The following is a 26,467-nucleotide window of genomic DNA, read 5'->3' on the forward strand; positions in this document are numbered from 1 at the left end:
AATGTTAAGACCTCAGGCTTGTAAGCCAGGAAAAAATAGAAATTAATTCAACATTTGTCATTTGATCATACATTGACCAAACCTTAGGTCTTGACAGTAGGATAGACTCATACTTGGATGGAGGTATGAGAATCCTGAACCGACTGGAGGTTTGGCAAACCTGACCACTCTTCATAGAAATGAGAATTCTAAAGAAGATGACCTAAGCCTTTGAGATGTTAGTATGTGGATATCTCACACCCAGTCCACTGGGTTTAAATACAATGAAACATGTCCATTTTCATTGCATACACGGAAGTGAAAAAGAACCATATTTGTTTAAGCAACAAAACCAAGTTAGCCACAATAAACAGGTTTGTCACCATTCCTCACTCACCCTTACTGGAGAGAGGAGTTAAAACTACTGAGAAGCAGATATGCATGTTGCAAGGCATATAAAAAGTGCTGTAACAGTATGGTTGCAACACTCAACTGCATCAACCCAGTTCCAGCATATGATGTGCCTATTCTTGAAACTGCCAGTATGTATGAAGACAGGAGAAGAGAAAGAAAAGAGACTAGTCACCTCTTTCATTCCTTACTCCACACAATTATCCTAGGCTGAATACAAACGGTCATGCCAAGGGCACTGGATGATGTACATGCTGAACAGGCACCACCAGACCCAAGGAAAAAGTGTCCAAGGATCTGTGGGCAATATCCTTCAGGTAGAAGAAAGTGAAAGTGGTTTGACCAGTCAGGAACCTGCACTCAAATTCCTATGAACAAATAAGTTCTTCTAAAATTCCAGAGAGGAATCTAATCCTCTACTGTTATGCACTTCTGCAAGCACCTAATTGGTGACAGAACTTGATAATGAGGAGTAGGCTTCCCTAATCACCTCATGTAGTTAAACAAAAGAGTATTCTAGGACACCTCTTTCTTGACTTGGCTTGTGTTAAGATAAAAGCCTATGACACCTGCTCTAGGTGATGAGTCATCTGGATAACAAAGCAGTGCTTTGACGGGTCAAAGCAAAAACTCTTGGAGGTTACTGTGAACTATGGGAATCTGCATCTTAGCCACAAATTCTGGGGGAAAATTTGAAAGCTACTGACCCAAACCTGTTGTGAGTCTACATCATAAACCTGACCCTGGAGCTCTCCAACTCTTCCAAGGAAGCCAAGGTCAAAAGGAAAACTTCCAAAGTCAGTTTCCTGTAAGAAAATTGATGCATGGGCTCAAAGAAGCTTGAGTGAGACTACTCAGTACCAGAGTACGGTCCCACATAGTAAGTCTGAGTTTCCTAGGTGAACAAGACTGCTCAAAACTCTTGAACCACATACAGAATTCTCAGGGTGAAGTGATGCCCACATCCTTCAGATGAACTAATCACAAGTCAGCCCTGTAGCCCCTCGCAGGATAAACAGATAGAATTTCCTCTGTTCTGAAAAATATCCAGATCTTATCTACTAAACAGAAACTCTGAGTGGAGAGAAATCCTTTTGATGACACCAATCACAGCAGCAGACAGCTTATCTTGTATACCATTGACGAAGATCCTCTGAAGGAGCCTTACACCTGAGTCACTGCTCCACAAGAAAGATATCTCGCTTGAAAGATACTGGACTGACTCCAGATATGATGAGATAAAGATCCTACTGATTGGTGGTCTCCCTCCACACGAGACTGGCGAAGACTGTTGTGCTACGGCGGAATATCGCTTGGCCACTAAGTTTGGGGCCACACGGAGCTACTAGGGTTATCTAAGACTCTGGAGCCTAACAATGGGAGTTCCTCTTCATTTGCCCCCTCCAGATCTGCTCCTGTACTCGGACGCCTCCTCCGAAAGTTGGGGTGCTTATCATGAAGAGCTCCTGGCCTTGGGGCATGGATAGCACAAGACAAACAATTCCCCAACAACATGTTGGAGTTGAAGGTAGCTTTCCTGGGTCCTCAGGAGATTTGAGAAAGGGAGGTGGGGCACTCCATCATTCAACCTCCCAGAAAGTTCCCAGTATGCAGAAGGGAGTCCTACATCCTAGCGAACAGATCTGGAACCATGAACAGTAAACCTCTAGCTTCCTGCTGAACTGTGTAATGAAGAGGTCTAACACAGGTCATCTTCAAGTAGACAGAGGAGATGATAGGATTGATTATATATTGTATAACTGTTATTGGTATTTTATGCATTATCGAAATATGGTGGGTGTCCAATGTATGCACAGAATATGGTTGATTTTAGAAGGTGTCTGTTGATGTATTTAAGTTGTGTTGTGACGTCATAGGCTGTGACGTCATAGACAAGATGGCGTCGTCGTCGGGGGATGTAAACAATAACACGGGTGGTGGGAGACACGTGCGTTTGGTGTTTGGTTGGTAGGAGAGAGCTCTCTGTCTGGTAGGAGTTTTTGGGTCATATGTCTTGTTGTGCTGTTGATCTAAGGTGATTTCTGGAGTATACTGGAGTTGGAGAACGAGTACAGGTGGGTAGATTATACATTTGTGAAAAGAAAGTTAGGCTAGGCTAAAATTCAAAAGGATAACCAAAGGGATGTCCTATGATTATATGCTCTACACAAATACATTCTAAATATCCTATTGTCAACTCTGTCAAAATAATTACGCTGTAGCCAGAGATGTCCTTGCACTGCCAAAGGAACATGCATTTCCAACAAAGGAGACATCCTAAGAGGTGACCCCCTATGATGGCATACGCTCCATATGCTACTCATCAGAGGAAATGTCCTATGACAATAAGACATGCCCAACTTCAAGGCAAGAAACAGGGATGAAACTGTAGCGCCTGTATAGAAACAAATAATATGCCTTCCCCATCAGGAAGAGAAGAAACCTATCTTGAGAAAAGGAAAAGAAACATATTTACTTGTAAGGGATAAGGCAAGTGTGAACCGTATGACTCACCCTCCCCCCAAGTAACAGGAAAGACACGAGACGGAAAATTCTGACTGGTCCTGAAAAAACAGCCGGGCCCAATGCAATCGGATAACCTCCGCCACCAAATTCATGCTGAGGAAGTGGAGGAACACTTCTAGGATAAGTAAGAAGAATCCTCGCACATAAACCTTGTCTGCAACGCGAACCCGTAACGTCTCGATGTCCTGAATCACATAAAATCAGAGACTAAAACATTACCACATTCCCAGAAATTGTGTTAAGATATTGAAAAAGAAATAAAACACTGAAATGTCTTAACATGAGTGTTTCAATATATCCCAACCATATGTTAAATTGTAAATTTTGCTATGAAAGGAACATGACGTAGCTGGCCCCTCTCTCCCTGATGGGTAATATTCCCCCCGGGGAGAGATGGAGTAACATTATACATAAAACAAAGCAAAAGCAATAGCAATAGGCCTGGAAGCACCTCTATTGCAAGTTAAAGCTGTCCCAGAGGATGCGTGAAACACAGGAATCCTGGAAGGTCAGGATAAATGTGTAGACACTCACGGGACTTGTTAGACTAGATAGGAGAACATATGAAACAACAGCATGGGCTTAGGTGAAAAAACCTGCCTGGGAGGTGAGCAAAGCAAATGTCTACTCTCAAAGGTGGTTGAAGAAAGACTGATGTGTCACTGGATTCAAACCCGGTCTCTCGACTTGCTTCCACCTCAACTACGTATCACATGCCAGATGCCACAGACTCCTTGCATTTACAATTTTTTTTAATTGTTTTTAACGGGTTTCCATCTGGGACCAGTTAGGTTTATCCTACTGTTAACTGCCTTGTAGACCTTAATAATAATTCTCAAAGGAATCTTCTAGGATGACCCTTGAAACCTGTCTCCAATTAGCCCAAACTGCTGTTCTTAACTGTGATTAAACCTCTTACAGAATTTCCTATGATCAAACCAAGCTGCACTAGCAGAAGCTACAGGTGAATGGTCACATGTTGTCATGCAAGCGCACATTGGGTTGTGGATGAACCATAAACACCCTCAAATCATTGAATGAACATAAGCATGCAGCTACAATCTCATGTATCATAGTGTGGCAACCTGTTGCACATGAACCCTCTGTCTGCAAGCACCGAGTGACAATGTAGTATCATCTCTTTATATACCTTCTTGGAAGGAACAGAGAGACACTGGGTATGCACATTGACAGAAACCACACCACAAAGTGTTGGAGAGGGAAGATGGATAAGAATTTTGTGAGGGGGTTTCTATGGGAGTAAGATGACATGTGCTTGTATTTCTTCACTGTAACCCATCCACAAGTCCCACTCTCCTCAGCCACAGCTGTAATAGTTCTTTGAGGAAAAATAGTAATATCTTATTATAATCCTCTGATGCTAAATAGTACATCATCTTTATTTAAAGCAATTATTTTGGAACTTGAAATATGGTGTTATCTTCACTCAGGTTGGGTCATTCCCCAAATATGTACTATGTACAACTTGAGTTTTTTTTTAGAATTTCCTCATATTTACCACAAGAAGCAAGATTATAATGGTACTGTACCATACATCCATAAGTTACATTAAAACTGCTTACCTCTATCTGCTCGCTAGGCTCTGACATGACTGGATGCATAGTTATCCCCATTGCCCTTCTGACAATTGGTACAGGGGCTAGAGCTCCAGGATTAGCATGCTTTGCTACCATCTTCAAACCTTCTGTAACCTTCTCAACTGAAAAGAGAAAATAAAGAAAAATTAACCTAAAAATCTCATATCTCTGACAAAACCAAACATTTAAATCTGTTTAAATTCCATCTATCTCATAAAAATAACAAACTCCACCCCTATAGGTGAAACAATGTAAACCATTTTTCTGGTGCTTAAATATTAATAAGGGATGGACCAACAATAAATTGGTTTAACATGCATCAGCTAGCACAGTCACACCAATATAAAAATATGTTACCTAACTATACAATACTTGTAACTTATCTTCCTTTTACACCTTTGTTTACAGAAACATGCAAATATATACTATGTTAATTTATGAATGAAAAAAGTAGCAAATAACAAATTTTTACTAATTTCTCTTCATTTGCTTTCTTTTACCATTATCAGTAAGGTAAAAATTTTCTTATAGTATGTTTTGTACATAAAACCCATAGCCCTTCAGTATAAAGGAACTACTGAGAAAAAATTTAGTGATAATTTAGTTTTCTCCAGAGGTGAGAGCTCCCTATAATGAGATATACAACTGCATCTCTTACACCTACACCCCCTTTCAGTAAGAGAGGAGCATGGGCCCAACTGGAGAGGAATGAATGTTCTGCAATTGTTGGTACTGTGCAAATAATTTCTCAATCAACTGCACTTCCCCTATCCACACTACACCCTTGACCACACAAAACTTAGTTTGAACAGGACTCTGTAGTTAATCACACTAAATGACAAATGTGCAAACAAAAGCACCCAGATATGGATGGATGTGCAGAGCAAAGATTGGGAGTACAAAAATTATCTCTGCTCAGCCATAAAAACTTGCTGAACATTGTACATGTGCTGACTTGTTCAGTGAGAATGTAATGCCTGATAAGCTTACTATGAGAAAGAGGGATGGGAAGAATGGGAAAGCAAGTGCGTTGAGAATGGATGGTGACAAATTCATGAACTGAACTGACCAGTCTTGCTTTCTCACATGAGTTTACTGTCCTGTGTTGTATGGAGTGTTACCAGGCCAATGCTACAGAGATATATATTGCATTGAACAATCACTCAAGTTTTGCTACATGTAGTCTTATGGCACACTGTTGTTTTTCAATTAGTATTCTATCATAATTGTGGATCTGGTATGGTGCAGTTGGATAAACTGCTATTTAACATTATGTACTGTACCAGTAAATATAATGTAAATAACAGGGGAACCTAGCAAAATTCGTTTATATGGTAGTCTGGTTGCTGTGTTTTCATTTGCTCATTACACTTGCACATATACATGCATCATTACAGATATATGAACAATACATAGTTTTGGTAAGATAGGCTACTGTGACCAAGTTCTTGAGTGACATTTTGCTTGCTTTTATGTCATACTTTTTGGTTATTTTGGGTACAATACACACTCATGATATCTTTGAATAATTACTGGATCCTCAGGTAAGAAGAGAAGAATCACATCTAAACAAACTTCTTACAACAATCCTGACATCCTCAGGAGGACAGAGCATGAGTCTTTTCCAACAACACAACCATCATCTCCAAGGAGGAACTCATTTTGAGTCACTGTTGTCTTGCTTCAACCCTTAATGGACAGATGCCCTCATATGAGTAGCAATAAAAGGTTTTAAGTGGTGGACCAGTCACTCATGGTGAGCATCAATATTAAGCACCATCAATTTGGAGGAATAGGGTGGGAAATAGGGTCCAATACCTCTACTCCCCATATATTCACTAATGGCAACTTTTAGACTGGCTCAGAATGACTGGGCACCTCATGAATTAGTTGTGTTCTTGACTTCAAGGGAGCATGCACTGCTTCCCTCTCTCACATGAATAAATTTGCTCATAAATATACTCAGGGGTTGCTGTTAGTTTTAGTTCTTATCTTTTATAATAGTGTCAGTCATAATTGTAATTTTGCAAAAAAAAGTGAAAATAAATAGTAGAAAAGACATGTATAATCCAAAAAAGTTACGGCATTTTCGATTTCAGTACACTTACATAAATATTCTGCAACAATATACTAAGAATTTGTTACTGACTTTAGTTGTTATCTGTTTTGATATTGTGTGTGCTGTAATTATAACTTTGCAAAATGAAATTATTTATTAGAAAAAACACATATGTATAACTTGGTCAGATTTATGACTGTCATGTAAAGAGGCTCCACATGGGGTTGTACACAGACTTTTTCAACTTATCATAGAAAGTATGGAAAATTAAAAAAAAAAATTCTTAAACCATGTGCACTGATGCGATTTTTCCTTAAACTGGCCAATCTCAAAGTTTCCCCAACCTGGGGTGCAGCTCTTAAGGGTTCTCCCTGTTAATCTTTCACATCATTCTACAAGTTTGCTGATCAACTTGAACATCAATTCCAAGGGCAAGGGGAACAGGTGCAATGCTGCATGGAGTAATCTGAATGTTCAGTCACTTCCCACAGGCCCTATTACATCTGAATAGCTACTTAGCTGACCGACTGAGAAGGTATGATATTTGAGTTATAGCAGTCTTGATGGGTCTACCTGACCACTTGGGGGAATTAAGTGTCCAAGGTAAACTCTCAGCAGTTACTGTAAATAGCAAAGGCCTGAGAGTGAAGCAATCTGTAATTCACATGATGTGTAGAAGTGTGTAACTTGAAATGAATGGGAATCAGAGAACCCTAACTTCTTTGTCCAATGCTTCACACATCTAATTTACAAAGGCACAATCACAACTTACCATACTGCAATCAAAATGGCTCTGGATTCAACATTCTCCTTGAGGGACACAAAAGATAAGTTGGCTTGATCCCTTAACCTCTTCTTTACTGAGAAGCTTAACCAAACATAAATATTGTGTTTGCTACTGAACCGACTTTGGTAATGAAATATATAAATATAAAATTATTGGGTTATACTTTCCATGGCTAGTATAATCATTCCTCTTCACATATGAACTTTTTACTGAAGTATCTCCAAAGAAAGAAGACAGGAGAAGAGAAGCACAGAAAAACTTAAATACAAATGGTTTTATACTGGTGTGGCAGATTTTTAAAAAATTTCCACACTTGTATGTCTAAAAAAAGCAAACTTGTTTTCTTAATTACAACTTTTTTCACTTATAATTGTAATAAACAAGTGTCAGCACCTACATTGTATTCGATGATTACTGCCCAAAAGCACAAGGCAAAATGACATACCCTAACTTCCCTTCCACTTTTGTCGTCACACTTGATATCACAAGTGAGTGTTGCCATGTAACTCCTTTTCATCTATTTCAGAGAGAGATATAGTACATATATGTGCACACATACACATATATGTACTATATGTGTATGTGTGCATGTATGTATACAGTATATATCCAATTATCTAAATCTAGGTAGCCAGTAATAATGTTTGTTTTGTTTCATCGTATGCCTGGCAGTGCATATACCTACCACCTTCCTGAGCACTCCAATACCATTTGTTTTGCTCCAAACCCTTCAAACCAAAATTACCACATCATATGAGGTCTAGAACTGAAAAGAGGAAGGTTGGTAGCACATGTATAAAGAAGGGGTTAAACTATCACTTACATCTGGGCAGACTTGTCAGCCCTCAGGTCAAAAACAGAACATCACTTATGGAGATGTGTTTTTTCTTCCAATACACAGACAAGCAAATTGGGCAATATTCACTCTCAATCTTTACTTTCTCCAGATATGATGAAAGATTCTCACTGGGCAAAGAGGGAAGCCTTCTGAATATGGAGGTTATAAAGCTAAACAGGAAAATAATGCTGCAGTGCACTCTTGACTACTGGTTATCTGAACTTTGGTGACAAAATTCAGGAAGAGAAGATAGGCCAATTAAAGACAAATCTCCATAGAAGCTGAGCACCATATAGTGTATGTGTCACATGCCCTGAAAACATAACAGATAATGGGTGACCCTTTGAACCAACTTATAAGCAACCTAGGTTATGCACACAAATCACACTGAAAATACATATCAAGGTCATCCTATTTGTAAAGCATGTCACTGAGTTTCCTGGCTGTTGAGGCTAACAACAAGAAGCTCATCTTCCTGGCCCGAACATTAAAGGCAATCTCTAGTCTGCTGGCCATTTCCCAGTTGAAGATTTCCATTGCCAACAAATGCAGATTTCTGTATTTCTTGTATGTCAAAAATATCAAGAACCAGGAAAACTACCATCAAATGTATGTAGTCAAAGTGCTTTTTCCTGTCCCTTCCAATCACGCCCTATTAACCACAAAAAATCATAACAGAGCGCGCAGAAGAGGACACATGGACCTCGTGTTTGGTAGAGTAGGAGAGAGCTCTATGCCTGGTAGAAGTTTTTGGGTTGTAAGTCATGTTGTGGTGTTGTTCAAAGTGGGTAGATTGCACATTTGTAGCATATAGGAAAGATTAGGCTCGGAAAATATTCAAATAGCACAGCGTGGTCGATTACAGATGGTCAGATCAGATAGGGAACAAAGGGAGATAGGATGGAGAAGGGATTGTCCGAGATTTAGCAGGATGCAAGATGAGTACAAAGGATGGAGAGGACAAGTGGAAGATTGGCTAGTGGTGTGTGGAGAAGTGAAATATCAAGGGATAGAGATAAGAATGAGCTTAAAGGGGAGAGCCCTAGAAGTAACAAAAGAAATAGATAGAGATGAACTTAAGAGTAAAGAAGGTTCAAAGAATCATATCCAAATTAGATGAAGTTTATCTAAAAGATATGCTAATGGAGAATTACAATAATATGAAACACTATTTCAAAACAGGAAGAGAATCTAGTGAAAAGATAGAATCAGCTTGTAACTGAGCGATTGGGAAAAGCATGCTTGAAGGAGAAGCTAAGGGTTTTCATGTATTGTATCGAAACAAGTAAATCTTACAGAAAATAAAAAAACAAATGGAATTAGCTGGTTGTGGCCAAGGAAAGCTGGAATATAAAATAAGTGTTACAAATAATGAAAAGAATATTTGAGGGATTAAGGAATAAAGAGAAACGGGAATGATGGGGGTCAGAAGGCAATGCGAGAGAGGGAGTGGGAGAGAAGGAAAACCAGAGATATCAGGGACAATAGAACTTAGGTAGGGGTAGAAGAAATCCTATAAATAAAGAAGGGAAAGTAACATTATGTGCAATATGCAAATCGGAATGGCACTGGGCTAGGGATTGTTCTCAGAATTTTCAAAATAGGAAGAAAACAGAAACAAAACAAGAAGAAGAAAATAAGCAGAAAGCAGAAATTTATGTAGGAGAAGTTAGTAAAATAGAGGAAGAGTCTTGGGAAGAGGTTGATGCAATTTTTGACACAGGATGTAAATCTACAGTTTGCAGGGAATTGTGACTAGTACGCATTGTCATGGGTTTCAATCAGTAAGAGTTGAGAAGAATGAAGGATACTAGGACAGAGTCTAATACAGCATTTAATGCTAAGAGGTAAGAAACCATGAGTAAAATGGGTATGACAATAAATTTGAAAAAAAATTATGTTGGAAGTATTAGGGGAAATAAAGTAAAGTTAAGAGAAGACAAATAGGATCACTTAAGATTATCAATAATGAGGACGAAGGTAGAAGAAGAATTATTACTGGAGGGTTGGGAGAGAAAAAGTCAGAGAAATTAAAGGGACAATTATGAAGTTACATCTACAGTTTGGTCACGGAAGTAGAGATAAAATATGGAAGCTAACAGAGGAAGCACAATGGAGTGATGGTTTGATAGAGAAAGAAAAAAGAGAAAATAAAAAGATTACTAACAGATTTGATTGTAAGTTGTGTGGTATATAAAAGATACGAAAGAGACCCAGCTAAACCAGTAGTAGGATTTTCTTGCAATAAAACATTTAATGAAGTTGTAGCAATGGATGTGGGAGAGATAGAAGAAAGTTCTTGGTAACGGTAGATATAGCAACGAGGTATTGTCAGGCTTTTTGGATAAAAAATAAAAAACCAAAAACTATTATAGAGGTACTTTTTGATGGTTGGTTTGCTATATTTGGAGCACCTTCCAAAGGATGGTCAGAAAATGGGGGATAATCTCAAAATGAAAAAGTAAGGAGGATGGCAGAAAAATGAAATATTAAAGTATTAGCCATAGCATCAGAATCTCCATGGAGCAATTGATTATGTGAAAAGACTGTAGGCATAATCAAAGAAAGTTTAAGAGAGATGATAGAGGATGAGGAAGTGGACTGGTTCATAGCATTAAGATGGGTACAGAGTGCTAGGAACTGCTTAATAAATAATGGAGGTTTCTCTTTTAACCAATTAGTATTTGGGAAAAACCGTTCTTGCCTGATTTAATGGGAGAAGAGAGTTCAAGTCCTGCAAGCAGAGAAAGGTATGGAAGAGAGTATAGTAAGGGATACACTGAATGCAATGCATAAGGCCAGAGAAGTGTTAATAAAAAATTAGTCTTGCAATAAAATAAGAATTGCTTCAAATAAAAACATCAGGGAACATAAATTTGAAGAAGCAGTGGTGGAAGATGAGGTATAAGAGAGAAAGTGAAAATGAGTGGACAGGACCTTCTCAGGTAGTGGGAGTATCAGGGAAAACGGTTGTGATTAAACATGGCGATTCTTTAAGAGAAGTAGCTAGAATACACATTACTAGGGTTTTAAACTATCACCTGAAACAGAAACCTAAAACTAGATAAATCACATACGTATTGTGAAAGATAAATCTTATGCCCCACATGAAGGGAATGTAGACAGGCAGAAAGAAAAGAAGATAATAATAGGCTGGAGAAGGCATGCAGACACAGACTATAGAAAGAGATGTGGTAAAGGAAACAATGGAAGATGTTGGGGAAAGTGAGTTGATAGAAAAGATACCCAAATTCAAAAAGGGAAATAACGTTAATGATACAGGACAAGTAAAAGAATGGACTATATTAAGTCTTGTAGGAAAAAGATCAGGCAAATCTTGGGCAGATTCGTACAAAGTACAAGACTCACAATCAAGTGACAAGGGATGGGTTAACTTAAGGGATTACATTCATGTAGAATAACTGAAGATGAAGGAGAGGTGTTGCTAGGATTTGAAAATAGAAGCATAATTGAAGCTAAAGAAAAAGAACTACAAAGTTGGAGAGAAAAAGGGTATGTATGAGGTAAATGACATGACAAAAGCTCTATGTAGTACAAAATGGATAGTAACTGAAAAGGTAGAAGGGAGGGTGGGGGAAAAGATATGTAAAGCAAGATTAGTAACTAGAGGTTTCGAAGAAGAGATGGCTGAATGGGGAAAAGATGCTCTTATATGCAATGCTAAAATTTTAAAACTTTGTTTGACAATAATAAAACTGCAAGATTGGAATTGTTATACATTAATGTTAAAACTGCATATTTACAAGGTGACGAAATACAAAGAGAAGTACATTTAAAACTAACTAAGGAAGACGGTTAGAGTGCATTATGGAAACTGAAGTAAACTGTTTATGGGCTAAAGGATGCAGCAAAAGCATGGTATTGTAAGGTGGTAAAAGTAGTGGAGCTTAAAGGCGAGAGAACCTAACATATTCTTTTGGAGAAGAGACAATAAATTGAATGATATTTTGTGTACACATGTAGACAATTTTTGCTATGGAGAAACTGAAGGATTTTCAAAAGAAATCACTGGGAAATTGAAAGGGAAAATTGCAAGTAGGAGAACAAGAAAGTAAAAGTATTAAGTATATAGGAGTAAAAGTAGAGTGCCAGAAGCTAGGAGATTTACAGGTAATAGTGTTAAGACAAAAAGAATTAACAAAGTACAGATCAGTGGTAGGACAGTTGAACTGGGTGTCGCTACGTACCATGCCAGGAATATCATACGATGTTAGTAGTGAATTAAGTAAAGCTTTTAAAGAAGGAACGACTCTAAGATATGAAAAAGCTTATCAAATAGCTGATGTATTAACTAAAGCAGGAGTTTCAGGGGAAAATATTAGAAATTATGTAGAGGGTAAAGAGTTGGAGGATAAAGGAAATTAGAGGGGATTAGGTTAGAAGACGTTGGGTGGGAGGGAGAAAGATATAAGTGTGATTATATATCAGTTTAGTCAGTTATTTTTATTTTCTGTATTTGTGAAATGTGGGTGATGTTCAATGTATGGGAAATTTTTTATTTTGAAAAATGTCTTGATTTATTCAAGTTGTGATGACATCATAGAAGACAAGATGGTGGCGGCGTGGGGTGGAAAAGTAAACAATAACAGATTGTGCAGGAGAGGACACACGGACTTGGTGTTTGGTAGGGTAGGAAAGAGCTATCTTGTCTTATAGGAGTTTGTGGGTTGTAAGTCATGTTGCGGCGTATTTCAAAGTCTTAAGCTGGATTATACTGGGACCGAGGAACGTGAACAGGTGGGCAGATTGCATGTTTGTGGCATATAGGAAAGATTAGGCTAGGAAAATATTCAAAGTACACACAGAATAAAAATTTACTGCAATTAAGGGGACCGTCCGCTATGATGTCTATTTTTTTTATTTATTACGCAAAATAGATAATTTTCATATATGTTTTAGATATATATAATACCTTCATCATATAAAAATTTCAAGTCATTTGAGCAAAAACTTTTAGTTTTATTAGCAAAAATTATGATTTAAAAAAAAAATAAGTAGAGATTTCTCCGCTAATATGACATCAGTTGTAATGAAAATCATACCATAAACACTTCTTAATATACGGAACAATTCTGTGTGACAGAATTTTGATTTTTTTTTTTTTTTAGTCTAGACTCAAAAAATTCTAAAAAAAAGAAAGAAAGAAATAAAAATTCTGTCACACAGAATTATGGGATTTTTATTCCTCTTTCCAATGATATCTTTCTCTCCAAAATTGGATAATAAATAACCGAGTAATGGTTACCGACATGCGCATAAGTATGTTTTTGAGTTATGAGCTCCCAAAGATTTGCTATGTAAATTTTGCTTTTTTCTTATAAAAGTCAAAACAACATTATCATAATTACTTTATTTGTACTTTTATTGTTGATTTCTACATCAAGGATCCTGGTCCTACCCCTAAAAGTGGTATTAATACCCTCAGCGTGACACCAGACAATGATGTTGACGGCGAGACATGAGACAATGAGGGTGCTGATAACAATGAATTTTCGTGTTTTTCTTTCAGCACACTCCTGGCCTTCGCTAATTTTGCTAGCCTTAGTTGCTGAGTAGCCTTCTTGATCTTAGGTAACTTCGGCATTGCTATAAGTTCACTAAGAAGTTATAAAAACAACGTAAATAGCTAGTGACCAAACGCAAGTGACGAAGTGCATGTAACTCCTTTGACGTCTGTGGCGTAACTGAGTCATTCTCTGAGTCTCGCGGCTCTCGCCTATAAATAGATGCTCTGACCAGCTCTCAACTCACACTACCTTTCATTGCTACCAGATGTATGAGAATCTCGAAAAAAATCTGAAAAAATCCCTGTATATATGCAAAAATAAACACGCAAAAACGATTCTGTCAAACTCAATCATACAGATGACGCAGTTACGATGACGTCATAATTTAAAAACCGCTATATCTTCATTATTTGTAAAAATAATTGGCTGAAACTTATGGAAAGCATGCACGGCATGTTTCTGCATAGATACAAGTAATAACTTGATTTTTTATTTTTTCAAGTTGACATGTCATCCGCCATAGTGGACGGTCCCCTTAACCCTTAAACGCCGAATCGGTAAAAAAAAAATGTCTCCCGTGTGCCGGAGGTGTTTCAGAGTGAGCGCGGGAGCGGAAAAAATAATTTGTTCAAAAAATCACAGCGCGCTTAGTTTTCAAGATTAAGAGTTCATTTTTGGCTCCTTTTTTATCATTGGCTGAAGTTTAGTAAGCAACCATCAAAAATGAAAAAAATTATCATTATCATATATAAATAATGCGATATATGATAGCGCAAAAACGAAATTTCATATATAATTGTATTCAAATCGCGCTGTGCGCAAAACGGTTTTAAAGGTAACAAGTTACTTTTTTTTCGTTGTAATGTACACTACATTGCGATCATTTTGGTATATAACACATTGTAAAACGATAAAAGCAACACAGAGAAAATATCATAACTAAATAATGCATGAATTCGTAACGCGTGGACGTAAACAAATATTTTTTTCAAAAATTCACCATAAATCTAAATATTGTCCTAGAGACTTCCAATTTCTTTCAAAATGAAGACAAATGATTGAATATTACTATACTGTAAGAGTATTAGCTTACAAATGCAGTTTTCGACCATATCTGACGAGTTAAAGTTGACCGAATGTCGATTTTTTTATATATATATTATTTATATGCAAATATTTCAAAAATGAGAAAAACTACAACCTTCAAATATTTTTCGTTTTATTCTACATGAAATTGCGCACATTTTCATATATAAAACTCTATGAAATGCCTAATATGAAACGGAGCAAATATTCCGAGAATGGGACGTACGCATTTTGGAGATTTGTGGCGGAGAATCCGCGTGCGGAGGGAAGGAAAGTTTTTTTTTTTTTAAATTCACCATAAATCTAAATATTGTGCTAGAGACTTCAAATTTGCTTCAAGATTAAGATAAATGACTGAATATTACTAGACTGTAAGAGTTTTAGCTTACAATTGCGTTTTTTGACCATTTCGGTAGAGTCAAAGTTGACCGAAAGTGGTTTTTATTCTATTTATCGTGATTTATATGCAAATATTTCGAAAATGAGAAAAGCTACAACCTTCAATTATTTTTTGTTGTATTCTACATGAAATTGTGCACATTTTCATATATAAAACTTTATGTAACAGCTAATTTAAAATGGTGCAAACATTATGACAATCGCACGTATGATTTTTTCGGAAGAGTTACTGCGCGGACGTAAAGAAAATGTTATTTTTTTCATAAATTCACCATAAATCAAAATATTGTGCTAGAGACTTCCAATTTGTTGCAAAATGAAGGTAAATGATTGAATATTACTAGAATATAAGCGTTTTAGCTTACAATTGCGTTTTTCGACTATTTCGGTAGAGTCAAAGTTGACCGAAGGTTGAAAATTTGTCACTTATATTTTTTATATGAAAATATTTCAAAATTGATAAAAGCTACAACCATGGGTTGTTTTTAGTTGTATTGTGCATGAAATTGCGCACATTTCCATATATAAAACTTTATGTAACGGCTAATTTTAAAATGGTGCAAACATTACCACAATCGCATGTATGATTTTTTTCGGAAGAGTTACCGCGTGGACATAAGGAAAAGGTTTTTTCATAAATTCACCATAAATCAAAATATTGTGCTAGAGACTTTCAATTAGTTGCAAAATTAAGGTAAATGATTCAATATTACTAAAATATAAGAGTTTTAGCTTACAATTTCGATTTTTGACCATTTCGGTAGAGTCAAAGTTGACCAAAGGTTGAAATTTTGGCACTTATCGTTATTTATATAAAAATATCTCAAAATTGATAAAAGCTACAATCATGAGTATTTTTTTTGTTGTATTCTACATAAAAATGCACACATTTTCGTATATAATACTCCATGTAACGGCTAATTTAAAATGGTACAAAAATTATGTCAAAGTGACGAAATAATTTCCGAGATGTGTCACAGATACTTTTTAGTGCGGTAAGAAAGAAATTCGCGTTTGCGCGCCTGCGTAACGATTGTAAACAAAACAGCACCTCGATCCGTGAACTCCCAGCATCCTCCAAGGCGCGTGATACAAAAGTTTTCGGCTAGTAGGCCTATAAGTATTTTTCCGCGAATTTAAAAAAAAAAAAATTTTTGAGTCGACGTATGGTACGTCCATTCGGCATACGGGAGACATTTTGACTCGACGTTTAATATGTCCATTCGGCGTTTAAGGGTTAAGGACAGAAACAGGTTACACAGCCAGCTAAGGCCGTTGCAGCGCCATTGATTGTGTTTGTTTTCCATGAGAGAAAAATGTGGCTAAACACAGCAAGCAAATACCAAAAAACCTGAGAAAAATTTGATACACAACAGACGTAAATAGTGTCTAACACTAACAAAGAGAACTGGGGAAGGACAAGCGTAATCAGCCAGCAGTACTGCCACACAAAGAAAGGAGAGCGATGTTATGCTTCCACACAGAAGGATGACTGAAGGAATACTGGATGGTGTCAGAGAGGACATTATGGATAACTCCATCTCTTTCCCATCTCCACCAGGACACCCTCTTTGTTATTCAGTTCACAGGTGATCTGACCCATGTTTTGAAGAAGGATACTCCAAATATGAAAGGTTGTATGTTAAAAGAGTTTATTACTGGTAAATCCTACTAGAGTGAGAATATCAAAATCAAAGTGGAAATCTGTTAATACAGTATGTTCCTTTTTTATGATAGTCTCTTCATAAATTCACAATTAACTTTTATACTTGGCAACAATGTGCAAAGTATTTGTTACTATGGGGAAAGAATACTTTGTGCATTTTTGCATTTTTACTAAGAAAAGACATCTGAAAAGACATCAGGGTCATTTGAGAACAGTGAAAATATCAGTAATACTTATATACAAAACTCAAGTTATTACTCATCAGTTTGCCATTCACTGTAATATGCATAGTATAGAGGAATGAATCGTGACTACATACGTTTTTTGTTTTTTTATACCACTTTTTATATAAAATATTAAGAATAAATTTTACACTTTATTCAGAGGTCATATGCAAGTGTCTTCATTACTTAACTTTGGCCTTTAGGAAAAAGTTGCATCTCAGATGCTTTAGAAATACAGTATGTAATTGCTATTTATAACAGAGAAATGTTTAAAAATTAGCAAAACTTTTTGTGACTTTTATTTAGACTATTTGAATGATAATACTCAATGATCAGTCCTAACTTGCAAGGGAAACTGATTTAAACTATCCCCCAACATTCAAGTTCCATCTCAGGGCAACTTTCAATCAATATATACATGTTAATTAATTTTGTTCATTCTCCTATATGACATCATCAATATCTCAGGGACTGAAATTTTGTAGTCTAAAGTGGTTAAAACATTCACAGTAAGCTGAAATATCTTCCTTTGTTTCCAAGCATTAAAACAAATAATACTATTCACCTTTCTCTCCAATATATCTTCAAGCATGGTACCTAAGAAAGTAATTTCAACACTTGCCAACTGCACATCTAAGGGGTGCTTACTTGAAGCCAATATTCTTTGTGGCTAATGATAAACAGTTCAAGCTCTGCACATCCATTTGCACCAAGTATGCAATTTAATTTAATTTTCAGCCATTTAGTGCATTTTAGTACATACATGATTGCACTGGGAAAGGCTCAATAATGTGGGTAAGGGAAGTGTGAATGTATATGATTTAAAAGCATTTTTTCCAATTTTCCCGACTTGTCAAGTTATTGCATTTCTGGGGGAATCTGAAACTGAATTGAAGCTCATTATGACTGACAGGTTTGCTATGAAACAATGGGTTTTTACATTAAGCCAAATTTCATAATACACTTACCACATACTGGAATGAGGATGACTTTAGGAAAGCAGTATGCAACCCAAAAGAAGTATCAAAGAATAATATAAAGATGCCAGAATGAAAGTAGTGTCACTGCATTTTTTCACATTGTGTTTGTGAATAATTATAAATTTTTATGATGAAAATAATTTACAGTGTGCATAATTTACAGTGTGCAGGCAGTCCTCAGTTATCAGTGGGGGTTCCATTCAGATGGCTTAATGATAAGCAAAAATCGCAGATAATCAAAATCGACAATTTATGGCACTTATGGCACCGATAACCAGATTTTGGTGCCAATAAACAGTTATTGGCCCCTCTGTTAATTATAGTGCCAAAATTCAGTTATTTTTGGGACTAGGTAAGCACTATAAAACTGGATCACCAATAACGGAGTCCACCAATAACTGGAGACTGCCTGTAGTTATAACATATTAATGTTCTATTAGGCTCATTCCAGGTTAGTCCCAGATTGAGCATAATAGGTACATGCCATCTCTCTCTCTCTCTCTCTCTCTCTCTCTCTCTCTCTCTCTCTCTCTCTCTCTCTCTCTCTCTCTCAGGGTAATGTACGATGTATTTAAAATTATATTATTATATAATGTTTTGGATGATTGAACACATTCTACTTATAACATAGTTATGTATCTATTAAGATCATTTCAGCTTGGGCCCGGACTGAGGCATAATAGGTGTAAGATTATCTCTCTAAGGGTAATGTAAGATGTATTTTAAATGATATTATGTAATGTTAAGATTTTTATGATAAAGCATGTTGTACAATATTTGAAATATTTGTTAATGATTTTATTCCAATTTCCAGTCTGCTTGAGAGAGAGAGAGAAAAAAAAAAACAATCATACAACTATTATGCTCAGTACAGGGCCCAACCTGGAATGAGCTTAACAGAAACAAAACTATGCACATTATAAGTATGCTGTAAATAATTTTTATCATAAAAATCAGTACTATTTAGTAAAAAACACAATACAAAAAATACAGTAATTAGTAAATAAATACCTTTGCTCTACAAAATAAAGTGAATTAGTAATAATTTTAGATATGGTCCTCAGAAAAAATCTGCACATTAGTGAAAGTTCCCCATGGAAAAGTGAATGTGTTCCACAAAAATCTGCAAAAAAAGTGGACAGCACAAATGCGAAATGTATTACACGGGGGAGGGGGCGAACCTCACTGTATGAGGACAAAAACAAGTTAGAATGTAAGCAAAACTGCTTGGGGTTGGTGAGAAATCAAGAGGTCTTGGGGATATTTCACCAATTAGGATAGCAAGTTCATCATTTTCAGTAAATAAGTTGGTCATCCTCTTCCATGTGCAACATGAAAGCCATCTGCTTACATTCAATATACACACCACTGAAAATATCCACAGATCTAAATAAGGTGTAGAAAATTTGATTTAAAAGTGTTACCTCAATGTCAGAAAGAAATTTTAAAAGTTCAATACTGACCAAGCTTCAGCTCCTGTGTTGATGGTTGAGCAATATTGTTAAGGTTAGTGGGCAAGGGCCGTGAGAGACGGTCTTTCTGCTCTTTTGCAAGACTTTCCAAAAGATTAGCATTCTCTTCTAATTGTGAGTTGATCATGGTTTCTCGTTTCTGCCGATCCTCTGCAAAAAAGACAATACTTTTAAAGAAAATCTCAGACTAACAAACATTCTTCTGACAATACAATTTCTTGACAAAAATGGGGCAGTTATACAATATCTTCATTATAACAAAAATCAGAAAATGATCACACTAAGTAAATCCTATCAAATCAGAAACTTGTAACACACTGGCCTGTTCAAACACCTTGCCTATTAATGAAAAATACAATACAAATAAAGTAAATAAACTAAATTAAATAAAATGATATTGTTATGATACAATAAAGTTTCATACATACTTACCTGGCAGATATATACGATTAGGGCCCACCCAGCCTCCCCGCAGGAGACAGGTGGAAGAGAGAAAATATGATAGAAAACGGGAATGGTTCCCTAATCCTGCCACCCAGGGCAGGACGGTAGATCACCTGACCTACCTGCAGCGTGTGCCGCGAAATTTGAATTTCTGTCGGGGACGACGGAGTCTTAGCTATGTATATATCTGCCAGGTAAGTATGTATGAAACTTTATTGTATCATAACAATATCATTTTCATACAATCAACTTACCTGTCAGATATATACATAGCTGATTGGCACCCTTCGGTGGAGGGTAAGAGACAGCTAACATGGAATAGACAGGTAAACAACATATGTTGTAGGTACAAATAAACCTTGGTTCCTATCTGATAGGTGGTAGACTTCATATGGCTGTTGCCAAGGAGTCTGCATCACCTCAAGAAACTTTAGCAAGATATGTGATCTGTGGCCAAGAGTTCTTGTGGGTCTGCCGATGGGGTCTTATCCACTTACTCGGCAGAGCCTAAAAGGTACTTGTCAATGGGTGCTAATCCACTTATATGACATTACACCTATGCCTATTGGCATAACTAAGGAGCGCAACACCGATCCCGATCACCTGATCCGAAAACGAGGGTTCGCGCTCAAATTGAAAAGAGTTATCCCCACACTCCTTTCAAAAACCCCAATAATTTCACTAAGTTAAATAACTTTAACACAAAATTTAAGGATCAGTGTCGGCTCCTTATCCCAGTAACGTATCCGCAGAAACGTATAAACCAAAAGAGAAGGATCTCTCGTAGGTTAACTTGACATCCTTTGTGTAATGAGAAATCAAAACAGAGTTGCCTCTACCGTACAACACAGCTAATATGTCTTATATGACATATTGTTATGTAAAGAACAAGAATTTGCAAAAGCGCGCACTTCCTGCGCTTTTAATTCTCAGCTGTTTGAAGGAATAAAGTCACTTATGAAGTGCTTAGGAGATCTCCATGTTTCAAAGAAGACCAGGGCTTTCTTGAAATGGATCTCTCCCGTCTGAAGCCTGAAACCTGACAGGAACCTCGCGCCTGGCTGACGCCTCGCGTTTGGCTGGCGCCTCACGCCTCGCTGGCACCTCGCGCCTGGCTTGAGCTTCGCACCTAGCTGGCGCCTCGCGCCTGGCTGGCTCCTCGAGCCTGGCTGGCTCCTCGCGTTTGGCTGGCGCCTTGCGCCTGGCTGGCTCCTCGCACTTGGCTGGTGCCTTGCATCTGTTGGCGTTTCGAGTTTGCCTGATGTCTGGCTGACTCCTTGCTCCTGGTTCCAGGTTGGCTCTTTTTTTAGCATCTGGAGCCTGGCTGGATCCTTCCCACTTGCTTGAGCTTCTAGCTTGGTAGAGTTTCGAGGTTGCCTGGCGATGTACACATCGGACATTCTTATCTGTCCGATTTGTTAGCCTCTAGCGCATATGCGCCAGGTTGGAGGCCTGCTCTGTCTCTTCATCAGACAATGACAATACGGCACTTGGCGTCTGGCTTGTGCTACATTGTCTGAAAGCCCTGAAGAACCACAATGGTTCATCAGGAGACAGGAGAAGAACGGAAGAAATTCTTCCACTCTGAGCTTTCGGCCTTTCCGGCAATGGGAGGTGATTGTATCCAGTTACATCTAGTAGACGATAGGAATCTAACAGTGAGAGAGATAAGAATCTTTATCCGATAAGGATCCTTCGTGATTACTTTCTTTGCTAACGAGATCTCTTCCAGGAGCCTGGAAGCCGAAGGTAACTCCGAGCTGAAATTGGACGGACCCCTGATTTCTAGCTCTAATGTATCTCTCTGAATGTCTTTTGGGATCTATATCAAGTCCTCCTTGAATTCAAAAGGCTCTGTAGGCAAAATGTTTTAACCATTTCTTTTTTCGTAGAAGAAAACATAAGTACCCTGTCTGGACAATGAAACTTCTCTCTGAAATCGTTGAGTCAGGAATAGAGGGTTAAATTTCTTTTAACAGACATATGCTGATAGAATCCAATGCTCAAAAACTTCAATATTTTCTTGGCAGATTAGGGCCAAGAGAAAACCAAGAATTTTTCCTAAAATTTTCCAAGACATTTTTATGAGGAGCAGTTCCATCTTGTCAGAACATGGAATCTGAGGCCCAAAGTAGAATCCCATTCTAAGTATCAGATCTCCTACCTTTAACGTATAGAGGTATTGTATAAGATCTCGAAGATCTTAAATCTCGACTATCTCTAATACTTTTTGTCGAGACAGAGTATATCATATTTCTGTATTCATTGAAAGCAGAAAATAGAAGGGTGATACTTCCCCCTGAAAGGGAAGAAAACCACTATGTGGTTCAAAGAGGTATCGGAAGAGGACAGTTTCCCCCTTCCATCTAGCACGATCTTCAGCAATTCTATGACTTTAGCATATTTGAAGGAATTATCAAGCTTCTCTTTAAATTCCTCTCATTCATGTTTACTTCTGGTCAGTCTGCACGCAGACAGACTCAGATTGGATAGGTTTTTCAGGTCCATTATTTATAATAGATTCCGATAAAATCTCTAATCTGTTAGAAAACCTTCCGACCCATGCTGAGAGAATAACGTAACCTCTGTGAATCCAACCTCTCTATGGCCAAAATGAGGTATTCATCTTCTTCCTTTGACGCCTATTATCTTAATATCTGTTAAGAATATATAACTATGGGAAAAAAGACTAAAGTTTATTCCCCATTAACAGTAAAGATGGCGTATCGTTACCTTTTGTTCGAGAATAAGGCAGCAGTTTGTTGGAAGAAAGTGTCTATTACACCTCGCGATGTGACCTATAAAGAAGGTTCTCTCAGACTTCACAACTCTTCCAAAAAATGTTATACTGATGTTTAACAGTTATCGTTGATCGAGAAGGTTGTCTGGGAAGTGCAAACTGATACCACGAACCTCTTGATATCGTTTCGTTCCGTGTTCTTGTTCTCAATAGCTTCTATTTGTAAACGGGAACAGTGGAGTAAAAAGAGAAATTCTCGATGCTCCTAGAGATAAGATAGAGATTGATGGACTTATAGGTTAATAATTCGCTAAATCGCGAAAAGATCCTGATAGGTGAATCTTACGCTTCTGCTTGCGCCGGGATGGAGCTATTAAAAAGTATTATAGTCCATCCAGGGATATCCTTCCGACATGAAAAGGATGTTTCCCATCGAACTCATCCATCTTCTCCTAAGCAAAATTCGATTCTAAGAAGATTATGCTCTCTTCATGCGTTTCTATAAAGCATGAGAGAATTATCTCATATCGTGCTCTGCCGTATAAGAATCCTTTATAAAGGTGCACAATTTTAGGTAAACATCATTAATCTAGGAACCTATGTAAGGATGTTAAGAAAACTGTAGTCTGCTTCGGTGTGTGCATATGACTTGACCATACCGTAGTCTAAAGGATGATTTTCTTTTACATTCTTTCTTCCTCCGAGGCCGAGGGAGAATGGAAAAATTCTATCTTCGTAATACAATTTAGTGTTCTACGAAGGAGATCCTAACAAGAAGCAAGGATCGAAGAGAATCATTCCAGTTTCCTATTACATGGGCATAAGGCTGTAATGAAATGGGTTGCTAAAGTCTTGTAATCTGAAAGACTTGCACCCTCATTGACTTCCTAGTCTATTATGTCTTCCATCTCTTGTTCCAAATGATGGTAGAAGAGTGGGAGTCACTTAAGGAGAGAGCCTCTCTTCACAAAGAGAAGGAGTATATCTCCGAAACAAACCCTCATGACAGAGATGAAGTCGCTTCGGCGAACACTAATTCCCTGTCATGAGAAGATTGTTCTAGTTAGAACACTTCTCACAATCTCAGTCCCTCCTGACACGGGCTATGGTCGCCTGTGCGACATCTTGTGTCCCTGTCAGTAAAACAACTGATCTTGTGACAAATCTCAAAAAAGGAGAGTCTTTGTGAAATCTATCTCCAAACACAAAGAAGCTTGAGATCCTGGCGCCTGGTGTCTGGCTGACGCTTGGATGGAGCCTTGCCTCCTCGCATCTGGAAGACGCCTCGCGCTTGGATGACGCCTCTCGTCCGCCGAGCGTCCTGGCTGACGCCTCGCGCTTGGCTGACTCTTCATGTCTGGAAGACGCCTCGCGCCCGGATGACGTCTCGCACTCAACTGGCGTCATGGCTAACGCCAAAAACCTAGCTGACGCCTCGTGCTCAGATGACGCTTCACGTCCGGAATGAGTCCTGGCTGACGCCTCGCGCTTGGCTGACTCTTCACGTATGGAAGACGCCTCACGCCTGGCTGACGTCTCGCACTCAACTGGCGTCCTGGCTGGCGCCAAAACTTTAGTTGACGCCTCGTGCTATATGACGCCTCACGTCTGGAATGAGTCCTGTCTTGAATCTCACGTCTGGCTGATTCCACGCCTCTGTATGACGCCTCACGTCTATCTGGCGTCTTGTCTTGCGCTTCGCGTCTCGTATCTGACTTTCTCTCTCTCGATCTATATCGAATACCTTCTTCTATTTGTTTAGAAGACGAAGCGTCATGCCTGGAAGACGCCTCACGTTTAGTTGGCGTCTTGTCTTGCGCTTCGCGTCTGGTATATGCCTCTCTCGTTGTCGATCTAGACCGAAAATCTTCTTCTACTTGGTTAGAAGACGAAGCTTCACGTCTGAAAGACGCCTCGTTTTTGGCAGGAGAGAGAGGACGAGACTTCTTGATCGGAAGAGAAACGTCCTTCTTACGAGGAGGATGTCTAGCCATAACTCCTACCAAGGGGGCTAGCTTCTTTTGAACAGCCAGTAGGATACTCTTAGAAGCTTCTCCCGCGTCCTCTACAATGGGAGGGGAGGGAGACCTCGTAGGAGTACGATCCGCTACGTCCATATAGGGGGACGTCGACACAACTTCTCCTTCTTGATCGAGGAGGGAGCTTCATCAGTGAAGCGCTCTGGCCCAAGTTCAAAGAAGGTTCTTCCAAAGCCTTTTCAAGGGCCTGGAAAGATCCGAGTCTTTCCACCCTCATTTAGGTGAAGGAGAAGCAGAAGAAGAGAAACACTCTCGCAGGACGCTTTTTCTGAAGCGGTCCTGAGCAGTCTGCTGCGAGACAGATAATATCTTGCATCTTCAAGAAAAATCTTCCTCGATGAATCTTCTTTCTCCTTATCCACCAAGACTCTTGATAGGTGTCTCGTCCGAGTTCCCAAAGACTTCTAGCGGACGGGATTCCAGAAGGAAGAGGTCCTCTTTCCGAGAAGGACCCTCCTTAGTACTCCAACCAACGAAGATATCTGCTGTAGTAACTTTCCCATGATCTTCGTGGCTACTTCTTACTTCGAAAATTCGTCAGAACTTCCTCCTTTTCTATGAAGAATCGGATGACAAAATCACTATTATAGGATACCTTTCCAACGGTTATCCTTGGCAGTCTGGGACGTTACTACAGATCCTGCCGAAGGGACGCCCGACCGGTGGGGATTCTCCATAACCTCCGTAAGGCTTTCGACTTTCCTTCTCCTCTGGGCATGTGAGCTTGGAAGAGGTCTAGGCCTGAGAGCGAGACAGAGCCGATCGGGCGCACCCTCATTATAGGACGCCTTTCCAATGGCGAACTTGGCAGTCTGGGACGTGCTACAGAACCTGCCGAGGGGACGCCTGACCGGTGGGGATTCTCCATAACCTCCGTAAGGCTTTCGACTTTCCTTCTCCTCTGGGCATGGGAGCTTGGAAGAGGTCTAGGCCTGGGAGTGAGACAGAGCCGATCAGACGCACCCTCCACTGCAAAGGGAAACACTAAAATCACTTCTTACCTTTCAATAGCTCGTATTTTGAGCTACATTCCTTTGTCTTCAAATTGCAATATGAATTTGAAGATTCTGTGAAGTAAGAAGGAGATGAGGATACAACACTACTAGTATTGTTAAAGCTCTAACTGCTCATTATTACGAGAGCTATAAAAACTTCTAAAGGAAGCGTAACTAATTCTATTTCTGACTTCCTCAAGAAGGAAGTTAGCTTAAACTTCCTCAATCAATTCTAACATTTACTACACGTTATTAATGAATAAATATTAAAATTTCCCTTCTTGCAAACTATGTGAGTGTCTACCGAAAAATTCGGTAGTTACACGTAAACAATTCTTCGAAATTTTCGAAGCAAAAGTCATAAAAACAAAATAATATGCGTATGCCGAACCAAAGACCCAGTACTTCCCTGCAAAAGATAGCCCAGAAGATCGATGGCGATGAAATCCAAAATTCAAGTCAGGAGGAACTGCAAACGTTGTTTACATTCCCAGCGACAGAGAAAATATGATAGAAAACGGGAATGGTTCCTAATCCTGCCACCCAGGACAGGACGGTAGATCACCTGACCTACCTGCAGCGTGTGCCGCGAAATTTGAATTTCTGTCGGGGACGACGGAGTCTTAGCTATGTATATATCTGACAGGTAAGTTGATTGTATGAAAATAGTCATTACCTCCCATAACCATGATATAA

The 26,467-nt window shown here is 38.5% G+C and overlaps 1 protein-coding gene across 4 annotated transcripts in view; it reads right to left on the minus strand.

Moving 5' to 3' along the window:
- Nucleotides 1-26,467, minus strand: part of LOC135219098 (bromodomain-containing protein 7-like) — a 339,758-nt gene that overhangs the window by 11,550 nt on the left and 301,741 nt on the right. For all 4 annotated transcript variants that reach the window (XM_064255538.1, XM_064255535.1, XM_064255536.1 and 1 more), the window contains 2 exons: nt 19,545-19,703; nt 4,500-4,636 (listed from right to left, as the gene is read on the minus strand). In XM_064255538.1, coding sequence (XP_064111608.1) covers nt 4,500-4,636; nt 19,545-19,703 — 296 coding nt within the window. The remainder of the gene's footprint in view (nt 1-4,499; nt 4,637-19,544; nt 19,704-26,467) is intronic.

This window comes from Macrobrachium nipponense, chromosome 1 (assembly GCF_015104395.2).
Source record: "Macrobrachium nipponense isolate FS-2020 chromosome 1, ASM1510439v2, whole genome shotgun sequence".
NCBI classification, from domain to species: Eukaryota; Metazoa; Arthropoda; class Malacostraca; order Decapoda; family Palaemonidae; genus Macrobrachium; species Macrobrachium nipponense.